This window comes from Grampus griseus (assembly GCF_964374135.1).
Source record: "Grampus griseus genome assembly, chromosome: 2".
NCBI classification, from domain to species: domain Eukaryota; kingdom Metazoa; phylum Chordata; class Mammalia; order Artiodactyla; family Delphinidae; genus Grampus; species Grampus griseus.
This window is the reverse complement of record NC_139018.1, coordinates 84,789,111-84,802,091: the sequence shown is the minus strand read 5'-3', so window position 1 is coordinate 84,802,091 and position 12,981 is coordinate 84,789,111. Positions and strand designations below refer to the sequence as shown.

The following is a 12,981-nucleotide window of genomic DNA, read 5'->3' as shown; positions in this document are numbered from 1 at the left end:
CTTCAGTGATTCTTCCAGGAAAGGCAGGGAGTGTAATTGGGAGCTCCTCTAACGGCGCGCGACAAGCGATGGGCAGTATAGGTCCTCAAACACCATCAAGGCTGTCATCTGAGCTGCTTCCTAGAAGTACAGATTCCCTACGACTGCAGCTCTCCGAGATCCACTTCCCTAAGTCTTCAGATGAGGCCAAGGAATCTTATTTTTACAGAAGCTTATGATAAAGGACATCTAAACCTACAGCTAATATCACATTTAATGGTGAGACAATACTTTGCCTTTAAGATCAGAAACAAGGTAAGGACGCAGTCTCCCACCACCTCTACTCTACATTGTACTGGAGGGTGTAGCCAGTGTGAAAAGGCAAATAAACAAAAGGCATCCAGATTGGAAGAAATAAAACTGCTTTCATTGGCAGATGACATGATCCTTTGTAGAAAGTCATAAGGAAAACACAGACACAGCAAAAACAAAAACAAAACAAACTACTAGAACTTACATGTTTAGCAAGGTTGTAGGATACAAGATTAGTATACAAAAAATCAACTTTATGCTCTACACTAATAACAAAAGTGAAATTAAGAAAACAACTGCGTTGGGGGACTTCCCTGGTGGTGCAGTGGATGGGACTCCACGCTCCCAATGCAGGGGGCCTGGGTTCGATCCCTGGTCAGGGAACTAGATGCCACATGCACGCTGCAACTAAAAGTTTGAATACCGGAACTAAGGAGCCCTCTTGCCGCAACTAAGACCCAGCGCAACCAAATAAATAAATATTTTTAAAAAAACTGCATTCACAATAGCATCAAAAACGATAAATTCTTAGGAAAAATTTAATAAGTCCTTTGTAGATATTTAAGTCCTTTGCAGATATTCTTATGTGTATTCCTAAAAACAAAAACAAATACAAAGGGAATTCCCTGGTGGTGCAGCAGTTAAGAATCCGCCTGCCAAAATAAATAAATAAATAAATAAATAATTAAAAAAAGAATCCGCCTGCCAATGCAGGGGACACGGGTTCGATGCCTTATCTGGGAAGATCCCACATGCCGCAGAGCAGCTAAGCCCGTGCACCACAACTACTGAGCCTGTGCTCTAGAGCCCGCGAGCCACAACTACTGAGCCCACGTGCCACAACTACTGAAGCCTGCAAGCCTAGAGCCCGAGCTCTGCAACAAGAGAAGCCACCTCAGTAAGCCTGCGTGTGGCAACGAAGAGTAGCCCCTGCTTGCCGCAACTGGAGAAAGCCCGTGCACAGCAACAAAGACCTCAACGCAGCCAAAAATAAATAAATAAATATTTATTTATTTAACAAAAAACAAATACAAAACATTTTCTGTAAAATACTGTTATAGCTACTTAGAGAACCTAGTAATCATATTATGAATTAACATGCAGGAATTCTAGATCATCTAGATAAACCTGTATTGTAATTTAGGGATTCTGCAAGATTGCTGACAGAAGTGTTCATTCAAGATTTTGCTTAAGCAGTTCTAGCAACTAAGGGCTAGGGAATGCACTAGTTTGAGGAACATCCTGTTCCTCATTTGAACAGTTATAATTATTAGGAAATTCTTCCTTAGAATAAGCTGGAATCTATCAACCTATCACTTCCACTCGTTAATAAAACTGATATAATGCTTAGCATGTGTCAGGCACTCATTTAATCCTCACAGCAACCTATGATGTTGGTAGTGTTATCATTATCATCATAATCCTCATTTTACAGTTAAGGAAGAAGACACAGAAGAATTACCCAAGTTCATGTGCCTGGTTAAGTGGTAATGCCAGATCTGAACCCACCCAATCTGTTTCCAAAGTCCATGCTTTCAAACTCTACATTAAACCACCTAATTCTGTCCTCCGGAAAAAAACAAAATAGAGCCTTTCAAGGACAGGTCCTTAGCTGTATGAATAATATAGATACTAAATATTTTAATATAACTACTTTCTTTTCTCTAGATTAAAGCCTTAGTTCCTATACTTGCACAAGGTAGTAAGTTGCCCTGAACACTTCACCATTTTGCTTCTTGGGGATACATCATTTTGACAATGTCCTTAAAAGATGATGGTCTTCAAATTTTTGATATCTTAAAATACACAGGTGTCTCTTGCTTGCCATCTCTTCTTTTTAGTTTAAATACAGGAATTTACATCTATCTTTGTTAAAAATAAAGGTTGTTGGAGAGTGAAATGATTAAGAGCATGGACTGTGCAGAGTTCCTGGGCTTGAATCCAGGCTCTACCACTAACTAGGTGTGACTTTGATCTTGGGAGAAAAAATCATATAGCCTCTCTGGGGCTTAATACCCTCACCTGTAAAATTGTGATAATAACTGTACCTGCCTCCTAAGGTTGCTGTGAGGATTAGAATTAATATTTGTCAAGCACACAAAACAGTGCCTTGCATATAGTAAATGCCACATAAATGTTAGCTATTATTGGGCTTCCCTGGTGGCGCAGTGGTTAAGAGTCTGCCTGCCAATGCAAGGGACACGGGTTCATAGCCCTGGCCTGGGAAGATCCCACATGCCTCAGAGTAGCTAAGCCCGTGCACCACAACTACTGAGCCTGAGCTCTAGAGCCTGCAAGCCACAACTACTGAGCCCACGTGCCACAACTGTGGAAGCCTGTGCACCTAGAGCCTGTGCTCCGCAGCAAGAGAAGCCACAACAATGAGAAGCCCACGCACCGCAACGAAGAGTAGCCCCCGCTCACCGCAACTAAAGAAAGCCTGTTCACAACAATGAAGACCCAACACAGCCAAAAATAAATAAAATTATTATTTTTTAATATTAGCTATTATTGATTGAACGCAAATTATTAAGATAATTTAGCCTCTATTCTCCCATGGAGGGACTACTATTAACTATTTTTATGGCATTATGTTACTTTAAAAAATTAATAAACACTACTTTTATGCTTTGTCTTGGGATGTTGAAAAGGACTGAATACTGACAGTAAATCCCTTGGCATGTCATGGAAGGTTTTCCTTAAGTCTGACACTGATCTTTTATTTTTTTAATTTTTATTTATTTTTATTTTTTATTTTTTGGCCACACTGCACAGCTGGCAGGATCTTAGTTCCCCTGACCAGTGATTGAACTCACAACCTCAGCAGTGAAAGTGTAGAGTCCTAACCACTGGACTGCCAGGGGATTCCCACTGATTTCCCCCCCCCCCCACTGATCTTTTATTTAAAGTTATATTGAGGGACTTCCCTGGTGGTCCAGAGGTTAAGAATCCGCCTTCCCATGCAGGGGACTCAGGTTCAATCCCTGGTGGGGGACCTAAGATCCCACGTGCTGTGGGGCAACTAAGCCCTTGGGCCACACACAGCTAGAGAGCCTGCATTCTGCAGCTACAGAGCCCACGCGCTCTGGAGCCGGCTGCCACAACTAGAGAGAAGCCAGCGCGCCGCAACAAAAAAAGATCCCGCATGCCACAGCTAAGACCTGATCCAGCCAAAGATTAAAATAAATAAATAAATAAATAAATAAATAAATAGTTATACTGAGGTATAATTCAAATGTCATATAATTCATCCATTTGATATGTACCATTCAATGGCTTTTGGTATAGTCACAAAATTATACATCCATCAACACGATTTTAGAACATTTCATTAATACAAAAAAAGAAACCTCACACCCCTTAGCTATCACTCCCTAATCTCCCATTCCTCCAGGCCCTGGAATCATACAGTATTTGTCCTTTAGTGATGGGCTTCTTTTACTTAGCATAATATCTTTAGGGTTCATTCATGTTGTAGCATGGGTCAAAATTTCCTTCCATTTTAAGGCTGAATGATATATCACTGTATGTATATACCACATTTTGGTTTTCCATTCATGTGTCAGTGGATGTTTAGGTTGCTTCCACCTTTGGCTATTGTGAACAGTGCTGCTATGAACATAGGTATACAAATACCTCTTTAAGACCCTACTCTCCCAGACCAGCTGAGGCAGCAGCCAGAGCATGCTCTCTCCCGCCTGCCCACCCTCCGCTGCCCTCCACTCGCCCCGGGGTCTCTTTCGCCCTTCCTCCCCACTATCCTCTCCCTCCCCCCTCCCCCTCCCCCTCCTCCTTCTCCCCCCCTCCCCCCACCCCCCCAACTCCCGCACCCACCCCCGCTCCGGAGGGGCCCCCTTGCCTTCCCGCCAGCCCCTATTGTTCCGCCCCAGCCTCCCGCCCTTCCCCTTCCCGAAGATTCCTTTTTTCCCCTCAGTCGTCTCGCGCCTGCAGTTTTTGGCTTTCACCCCCACCAGTGACCAAAGACTTGACCACTCAGAGTCCAGCTCCTCAGAACACTGCTCGACATGGACACCGGTGTGAATGAAGGTGGATTAAATGTCACTCTCACCATCTGGCTACTTATGCATGGAAAGGAAGTTGGCAGTATCATCGGGAAAGAAAGGAGAATCAGTTAGGAAGATGCGCGAGGAGAGTGGTGCACGTATCAACATCTCAGGAGGGAATTGTCCTGAGAGGATTATCACTTTGGCTGGACCCACTAATGCCATCTTCAAAGCCTTTGTTATGATCATTGACAAACTGGAAGAGGACATCAGCAGCTCTATGACCAGTAGCACAGCTGCCAGTAGAGCCCCAGTCACCCTGAGGCTGGTGGCCCCTGCTGGTCAATGTAGCTCTCATTGGGAAAGGTGGTTGCAAGATCAAGGAAATAGGAGAGAGTACAGGGGCTCAGGTCCAGGTGGCAGGGGATATGCTCCCCAGCTCGACTGAACAGGCCATCACTCTTATTGGCATTCCGCAATCCATCACTGAGGGTGTGAAACAGATCTGCGTGGTCATGTTGGAGACTCTCTCCCAGTCCCCCCCCACCAAAGGGTGTGACCATCCCATACTGGCCCAAGCCTCCAGTTCTCCGGTCATCTTTGCAGGTGGTCAGGACAGGTACAGCACAGACAGGGACAGTGTGAGCTCCCCACACCACCCCGTCCATGTGCCTCAACGCTGACCTAGAGGGACTGCCTCTAGAGGCCTATGCCATTCAAGGACAGTATGCCATTCCACAGCCAGATTTGACCAAGCTGCTCCAGTTGGCAATGCAACAGTCTCATTTTCCCATGACACATGGCAACACCGGATTCAGTGGTTTGGATGCATCTGCTCACACTACTTTTCATGAACTCACAGTTCCCAATGATTTGATTGGCTGCATAATCGGGCATCAAGGCGCCAAAATCAATGAGATCCGTCAGATATCTGGGGTGCAGATCAAAATTGTGAACCCAGTGGAAGGATCTACTGATAAGCAGGTTACCATCACTGGATCTGCTGCCAGCATTAGCCTGGCTCAATGTCTAATAAATGTCAGGCTTTCCTCGGAGACAGGTGGCATGAGGAGCATCTAGAACAATGCAGATTCATCCATAATCCCTTTCTACTGTTCATCACTACCCATGATCCATCTGAGTACAGTCAGCGATTCCAGGTTTTAAATAGTTTGTAAATTTTCAGTTTCTACACACTTTATCATCCACTCGTGATTTTTTAGTTAAAGCATTTAAATTCCTTTCTCTGTTCAGCTGCTAATGCTGAGATCCATATTTAGTTTTATAAGCTTCTCCTTGTTTTTTGTTTTTTGTGTTTTTTTGGCTCATGAACTTTTTGTCTGTTTGTCATGTAAATGTGAGTGGAATATTAATACATTTCAGTTTAGTTCTGTAATGTCAGGAATTTTTCAAAAAAAGTTTAAAAGATGGACTGGAGCTTTTTCTTTGTGAATAGAAACTGGATGCTACAGTGGTTAAAAAAAAAAAAAAAAGGACCCTGCTTTCAATTCTTTTGGGTGTATACCCAAAAGTGGGATTTCTGGATCATATGGTAATTCTATTTTTAATTTTTTGAGGAACAGCCATACTGTTTTCCACAGTGGCTCTACCATCTTACATACCCAGCAACAGTGCCCAAGGGTTGCATAATTGGGTTGTCTTTTTATTGTTGAGATGTAATTCATATAATGTGGGTACAAGTCCCTTAACAGGATATGATTTGCAAGTATTTTCTCCCACTCTATAGATTATCTTTTCACTTTCTTGAACAACAAAAGTTAAAATTTTTTTTCATGCCACGTGGCTTGTGGGATCTTTGTTCTCTGACCACGGATCGAACTCATGCCCCTGCAGTGGAAGTGCAGAGTCTTAACCACTGGACTGCCAGGGAAGTCCCAAAAGTTTTAAATTTTGATGATGTCCAGTTTACCTATTTTTTATTTTGTTGATTGTGCTTTTGGTATCATATTTAAGAAACCACTGCCTAACCCAAGGTCATGAAGATTTATGCCTATGTTTTCTTCTATAAGTTTTGTAACTTTAGCTCTTACATAGTCTTTCATACATTTTTAAAAGTCATTTGATTTTTTGTTGTTGTTGTTTGCATATGGTGTGAGGTAGGGGTCCAACTTCATTCGTTTGCATAAGGATATCCAATTGCCCCAGTTGTATCGAAAGACTACTGTTTCCCCCACCAGTTTGCTTTGGCATCCTTGTCAAAGATCAGCTGACCACAAATGTGAGGATTTATTTCTAGACTCATGATTCTAGTCCATTGCTCTATGGACTAGAGCATGAGGCAGTCTATCCTCATGCCTTGATTACCGTAGCTTTGTAGTAAGCAAATTTTGAAATTGGGAAGTGTGATTCCAATTCTGTCCCTCTTTTTCAAGACTGCTGATACTGATCTTTTAGATTTTTGGTGTATGGTTATTCAGCTACCATCCTCAAATACATCAACTGTAATCCAACACAATTTTCTCCATCTTAACCTTATGAATACTATGAGAGACCCAGTCATATGTTTTGCTGAAAACAACACTCTAGGGGACTTCCCTGGTGGCGCAGTGGTTAAGAATCTGCCTGCCAAGGCAGGCGACACGGGTTCGAGCCCTGGTCCAGGAAGATCCCACATGCCGCGGAGCAACTAAGCCCACGTGCCACAACTACTGAGCTGGTGCTCTAGAGCCCGTGAGCCACAACTACTGAGCCTGTGTGCCACAACTACTGAAGCCCGTGTGCCTAGAGCCTGTGCTCTGCAACAAGAGAAGCCACTGCAATGAGAAGCCTGCGCACCGCAAGGAAGAGTAGCCCCCGCTCGCTGCAACTAGAGAAAGCCCGCGCACACCAACGAAGACCCAACGCAGCCAAAAATAACTAAATGAATAAATAAATTTTAAAAAAGCAACACTCTGCCTATTTCACTGATCTGACACACAAATTTAATAAACCTTTGAAATAAGTGAGAGGAATTCTGCCTACTTAATTCTTTGCCAAAAACATCAGCATCCTGGTGATCATCAAATTCTTTTCCATGTCTTCACAACCATGTAGTGACTTATTCTAAAATTCTGCTGGGGAATAATGTCAAACAAATGAGTGGATCATTTCTGAAATTTGCCCTTTTCCCCTTTTGCAAACTTTGCTAGTATCTGCCTCTTTCTGTTCTCTAACCATCTCGCAATATCGATGATGTCTCTGTGACTACGAAGCTACCAGAATTGCCCCTAATTTCATGCGCACAGAGGAGGAGCTCACAGAATGCAGAGTCATGTTTTACAAACACGGATTGTATGCTATCTCAGGTTTGTGATTCGGCTCCACATCTGCCAGAAGGATGTAGGAGGCAGCACAAAATCATTTATAGTACAGCATGTGCATTCTGCGAAAGTTGAAAGTTTTTATACAGAGATTGAGTCTGTTCTGAGAAGATGTTTCATCAGATCATGAGGGTCTCCATGGCAGCCTTCTCCCCAAAGAGATATCCTGCAGAGGATAATTTAATAACAGCTAGAAATCTGCTATACCCAAGTTGACAGAGAAAAGCTAACACCTACCCGCAAGAAACATAGTGTCATAGAGAATAATGCTTTTTCTCTCCACAGCCCATAAGGTTGTTTGCAGATACGTCTCTAAGCCATGCCACCACTTGAAGTCACCATCAACCATTGCTTTTTACAAAATGCTAAGAAAAAAGATGTAGAAAAGGAAAAGGAAAAACCAGGCAGGAATTACTGAGATCGACCAGGACAAATAGTATTGAGTTACACAGATCTAGGTGCAGCCTGAATTACATGTAATAGCATTTAATTTTTTAGTATTATCAGGGATGTTTCACCTAAGTAAACTTCTATTTTATTGAAGCTTAAACTTATAAGCACCAGCACATTTTAGACCTTTTCTTGATGACTTGAGGTCTTTTCTATAAACACATGCTGTTGAAATGCCTTCAGGTTTAATGAACTGCTTAGGATTATCTGGTCTACACTAGAATGTCTACTGAGTTACTTGGTTTTTCATATTGTCTCCTCCTTTGTCAGCTGCCCTTCTTGGTTATCAGCATACCAGTTTCTAGTAGTGCCTGTTAATTTAACTACTTCCAATTTGTTATGGGCTGGATGACCATATCACGAGGTTTATTAGAATTTATCAGATTTATTTCTAAAGAATATCTGTGTGTGTGTGTGTGTGTGTGTGTGTGTGTTTTAGGGAATACGAGATTTTCTTGTGAATAAAACACAAACTCTGGTTAATGGTGCTTGATATCTACTGTGGTAGCCCGGAGACTTTCTTTGATCAATTCTTATTTCTCCAGCCACATTCAGGTACGAGATATAACAATTCACTTACCTGCTTCAGTTCTTGAATAGACTGCAAAGGTGGTTGGAAGTGTCAGGACCATGCCGCCTCCAAACAAACAGCCTTGCTAGTTTTGATGAGAGATCAGAATCTAGTGCTTGGAGACTTAAGAGCTTAGAGAAGAAAACTGAGTCTTGGCATCTCAAGACCATGTCCTTGATCAGCTTATACATTAGGTAAAGATGTCAGGCCAGTTACTTACTCCAAAAGCACTGAGTCCTAACCACTGGACTGCCAGGGAATTCCCTACTTACTCCATCTTAAAAGACACGAGACTCTTCATTGCTATCTGCTCCCTCTCAGTTCCCTCTCAGAAACAGCCTGCAGTACCTCACAAACTTACCAGGTAAATCTCTCATCACTGCTTGGCATAGAGGAAAAGAAAATGAAAATCTCAAAACTGGAGTTTCTATTAAGCTAGATGTTAAACGGTCTGTACTGGCAAATCAGCCATCTTCAGTTTTTTTTTTTTTTTTTTTTTTTTGCGGTACGCAGGCCTCTCACTGTTGTGGCCTCTCCCGTTGCAGAGCACAGGCTCCGGATGCGCAGGCTCAGTGGCCATGGCTCACGGGCCCAGCCACTCCGCGGCATATGGGATCTTCCCGGACTGGGGCACGAACCCGTGTCCCCTGCATTGGCAGGCAGACTCTCAATCACTGCACCACCAGGGAAGCCCAGCCATCTTCAGTTTGAATCACTAGTTGACTCAAATCTCAGTCAAAGGAATGTGAATTTAGGGAATTTCAGTCCAGTAATGATGACTTCCTTCCAAGCAATTCTGCTTTCAGTGTTTGGGGAACAGGATAAACACCTGGCTTGTAGCTTAAGAAATGCAGTTTGTAAAGACAGTCCTCCATGAGGCGTCTCTACAGTAAATACCTGCTCTAAATCCCAATCAAGACAATCTATTCTAATAGTGTTTTAAATACAAAATTTGACAGGATTCTATAATCAATTTGAAAAAATAGGTGACCATGAAGAACATTCTAAAAAGAATACTGAAGGTAAAAAGAGTAATTTGATTGCTTCCAGCATTCTCTTGAAGCCTATCAAAAGCTGTAAGTAAATGCCTAAAGTCTGCTCTAGTAATCCCACTCCCACAAAATTTTTTCAAAGAAAAAAGAAAGTTATATGCAAAAAGGCATTCATTGTACCATTATTTTATAACATAAAATTGGAAACAATGAGCAAATAAAGTAATGGGACTTCCCTGGTGGTCCAATGGTTAAGACTCTGTGCTTCCACCGCAGGCGGACGTGAGTTTGATCTCTGGTCGGGGAAGATCCCACATGCCACGTAAGGTAATGGTTAAGTAAATATTACATCAAGTTGGTAAAATATTATGTAACTGTTGATACAAACAAGGAAGAACAGTTAACATGGGGAAATATTACAATATGTTAATTTCTAAAAGCTGTTATCATCTCATGTTATGTTTCATTTACTTTAGAAATATGTAATGCATGGGTAGACCAGAAGGGAGCAAGGGAAATAAAATTAGTTAAGGGGATTCTCTTCAAACTGCAGGTAATGTTGTAATATTCTTAAATTTTTTTTTTTACAGTATCAATGAACGTCTTATTTTAGTCACAGACTGGTATACCTATGGCCATGGTCAGTAACATTAAGCTTCCTCCAAAACTGACAGCATGGTCACTCCATCTGTTTGTCACTTTCTCCAAATCCTAAAGTTACACTCAAAATGAAGCAAAGCTGAAACAGTGCAAGTCATTTTGAATGGACTTTTGAGGCACAGGGACCGGAAAAGAAGAGGGTATTGTGTTAGAATTCATAGGATGACTCTAGCTATTACTCTTTTGAGTCTTGTGGCGTGACACTAAACCTTAAAATAAGAAGAGGTACTCATACCCTACATAGCAGACTGAAACGTGAAGATGTGAAAAGCCATGTAACAATAGCTGGGTACAATATGTCATTGAGACTGTACGTACATGAGGGGGTAGACAACTTATTAACAAGCAATAGACAGATACCCTATTTTAGACCTCTTCTACATTTAAGGAGTCAGAGAGTCAAGAACAGAAATGGAATCCTACCTGGAGCAAGTGGGCAGTGGCTAAGGCTGTCAAAGTGTTAGTGTTGGCCCCTAAATGAACGCTTCCACCTGTTATGTCCAGGCAGCAGCAGATATGAAAGCCGATAGAATCTCATGTCACGTTCCAATTACGTTCAAATAAAGGCATTTGATAGCACAGACATAAACCCGAGTAAGTGAGACACACTGTGATTTCAAACTTGAAGAAGGGGACTGAGTTATGTAAAATTCTTGTAAAACAAAGGGACAAAAATCACCCAAGTTATTTTGTTTTAACCACAAGTATTTATGGATGGATCAAAGAATACAATTTTAATGAAACAATAAGGCACAACTGTGGATTAAAACAGATTGCTATACAGCCAAAAGGAGCAAAAAGCCGTAATCTTAGGAACTTTAAATATGCAGGTCAAGGAGCCTCTGAAGTACCTCTCTAACAGACCAGTGTCAGACAATTCTTCCCTTTTATACAATTCCTATATTACATCACTTGATCACAAAGTAAGACTGATACTTCACCAAGAATTCCTCAGTCATTTATACTTGAGTCATCCAGCCTGGCCACTCTTTCTTCTCCACTCTTCCTAATCCCTCTGCAGTGTTTTTTTTTTTTTTTTTTAAAGTAATTTCCTTCCTAAAGTATTGTGTATACATCTTGGATAGCCTTCCAAAGCAAGGAAACAGCAAGCAAGCAATGAGTCAGAGAAAGTCAGCCAAGGACAGATATGGATGAAGAGACTCATAAAGACAGATGTTAGGATAATAACAGCCTGATTCAATGAGGTCTATACTAAGCTGACTTAGGCAGAAAAGTTGCTCTGGTTCATGCAAAGGCCTATTATGCCACCTCAGGTCGTGCCACCAGTGCCAGAGCCCTTGTTCCTAAGGGATTAGCAGTGGTCTAAGAGAGGAGCTAGGATGTCATTGTAACCAGGCAGCTAATGATACGATACATTCAATGCTTTGGACCTGTATTAGGAGCTGACTATGGCTTCCAGCAGTAACATGTGCCAGGTGTAAAATTCATAGAGAATTCTGTGTAAAACCTCAAGACACTGAGGACAATCTTTAAATCTTGTGGACTGGGATAAGTTAGGCACTTATCTTTCTACTTGGAAATGTGAAGAGAAAAACATTCCAGGGCACACAGCACTGAGGCATAAACCATGCTGCAGAGGTGGGAATACTTTTAGGGTGCCCAGTCTCCTTGTTCAAGCAGCCATGAGAAACACCCCTGACAAGCATACTGTCAGAGCAGCTATTCTGGTGGTGACAGCATCCTCAAACTAAGCAAGCCTGCAGGCATATGGCTAATTTGTGGAGAGTCAACACTGTACTAACAGGAGCAGCCACGTAGGTATGTATGTTGAGAATCGGAGGCCAGAGGTAGAGCGACCTGGGCAAGCCACCCAGAAGACTTGTCTCTATAACCCTTATCTTTCAAGAACATCTCCAACCAACAGCCCTTTGGTGACAGAGCAGAGGGGACCAAGAGATGGTCAAGACATTCTTCCGAGAGAAGTATTGACCGAAAAGCTCCTGAAGAGGCAACATCCCAAAGACCCATTTAAGAGTAAAAGTAGATTAAAAACCGCCAGACCACTGAACTATACTGCCAAGTCAGAAATACATTTAACAGGCATAGCTTGGGGTGCCAAGTAGAACAGAGGGGACTGAAGCTTAATAAAAAGCAGGGACACTGAAAGATTAAGTGAATGGTAGATTGGGTGAAAGAGAAGTAGGAAGCAAAGGACGTATAAAAAAGGATGAAGGAGCATGCCAGACCCAAGCTGGGGGGAAGGCAGCATAGCTACGGTCCACATCCAGTCAAAGAGCTTTGCTGGCTGGTTCTTGGCATGAATCCCTCTCACTTCTCAGACTGGATGGACACGTGGCACTCAGCAGCAGAATAGGGGGAGATGATATTTAGAAATGGAGATATCCAGCGAATGATACTGAACAGAATTAGGCGGGGTGTACCATTCTGTAATGCCCTGTTTATACACCAAAGGCAGGTTTGTGTTGATGGAACATATTTGGGGTTGTCATGCAACAGCAGTAGTACTTTGGGAGAAGGGGAATGATGGGATGGAGGTGGGGCTGGTGTACAGGAGGACTTTCAAGTTCCAGTTCTTAAATACTAGAAAGCAAGGAACAGTTTGGTCTCAGTCCTTTAGTGAAGAAATCGGATGCTCATTTTCTGTTCTACGTCCACCTTCTCCAAAACCTGTTAAAAAGAACAAACCCAACGACAGTTATGAAGGTCACAAC

General features: G+C 42.3%; 1 protein-coding gene and 1 pseudogene across 2 annotated transcripts in view; one reads left to right on the top strand and one right to left on the bottom strand.

The window, feature by feature from the left end:
- The first annotated feature begins 4,188 nt into the window (after positions 1-4,188).
- LOC309818612 (poly(rC)-binding protein 2-like) lies at positions 4,189-5,680 on the top strand (annotated as a pseudogene). Its single transcript has one exon. The product of its transcript is annotated as a poly(rC)-binding protein 2-like (transcript).
- A 5,305-nt stretch (positions 5,681-10,985) lies between these two features.
- Positions 10,986-12,981, bottom strand: part of CHP1 (calcineurin like EF-hand protein 1) — a gene marked incomplete at its 3' end in the record, with an annotated part of 37,225 nt that continues 35,229 nt past the window's right edge. The window contains exon 7 of the mRNA XM_082648817.1: positions 10,986-12,937. Coding sequence (XP_082504943.1) covers positions 12,884-12,937 — 54 coding nt within the window. The remainder of the gene's footprint in view (positions 12,938-12,981) is intronic.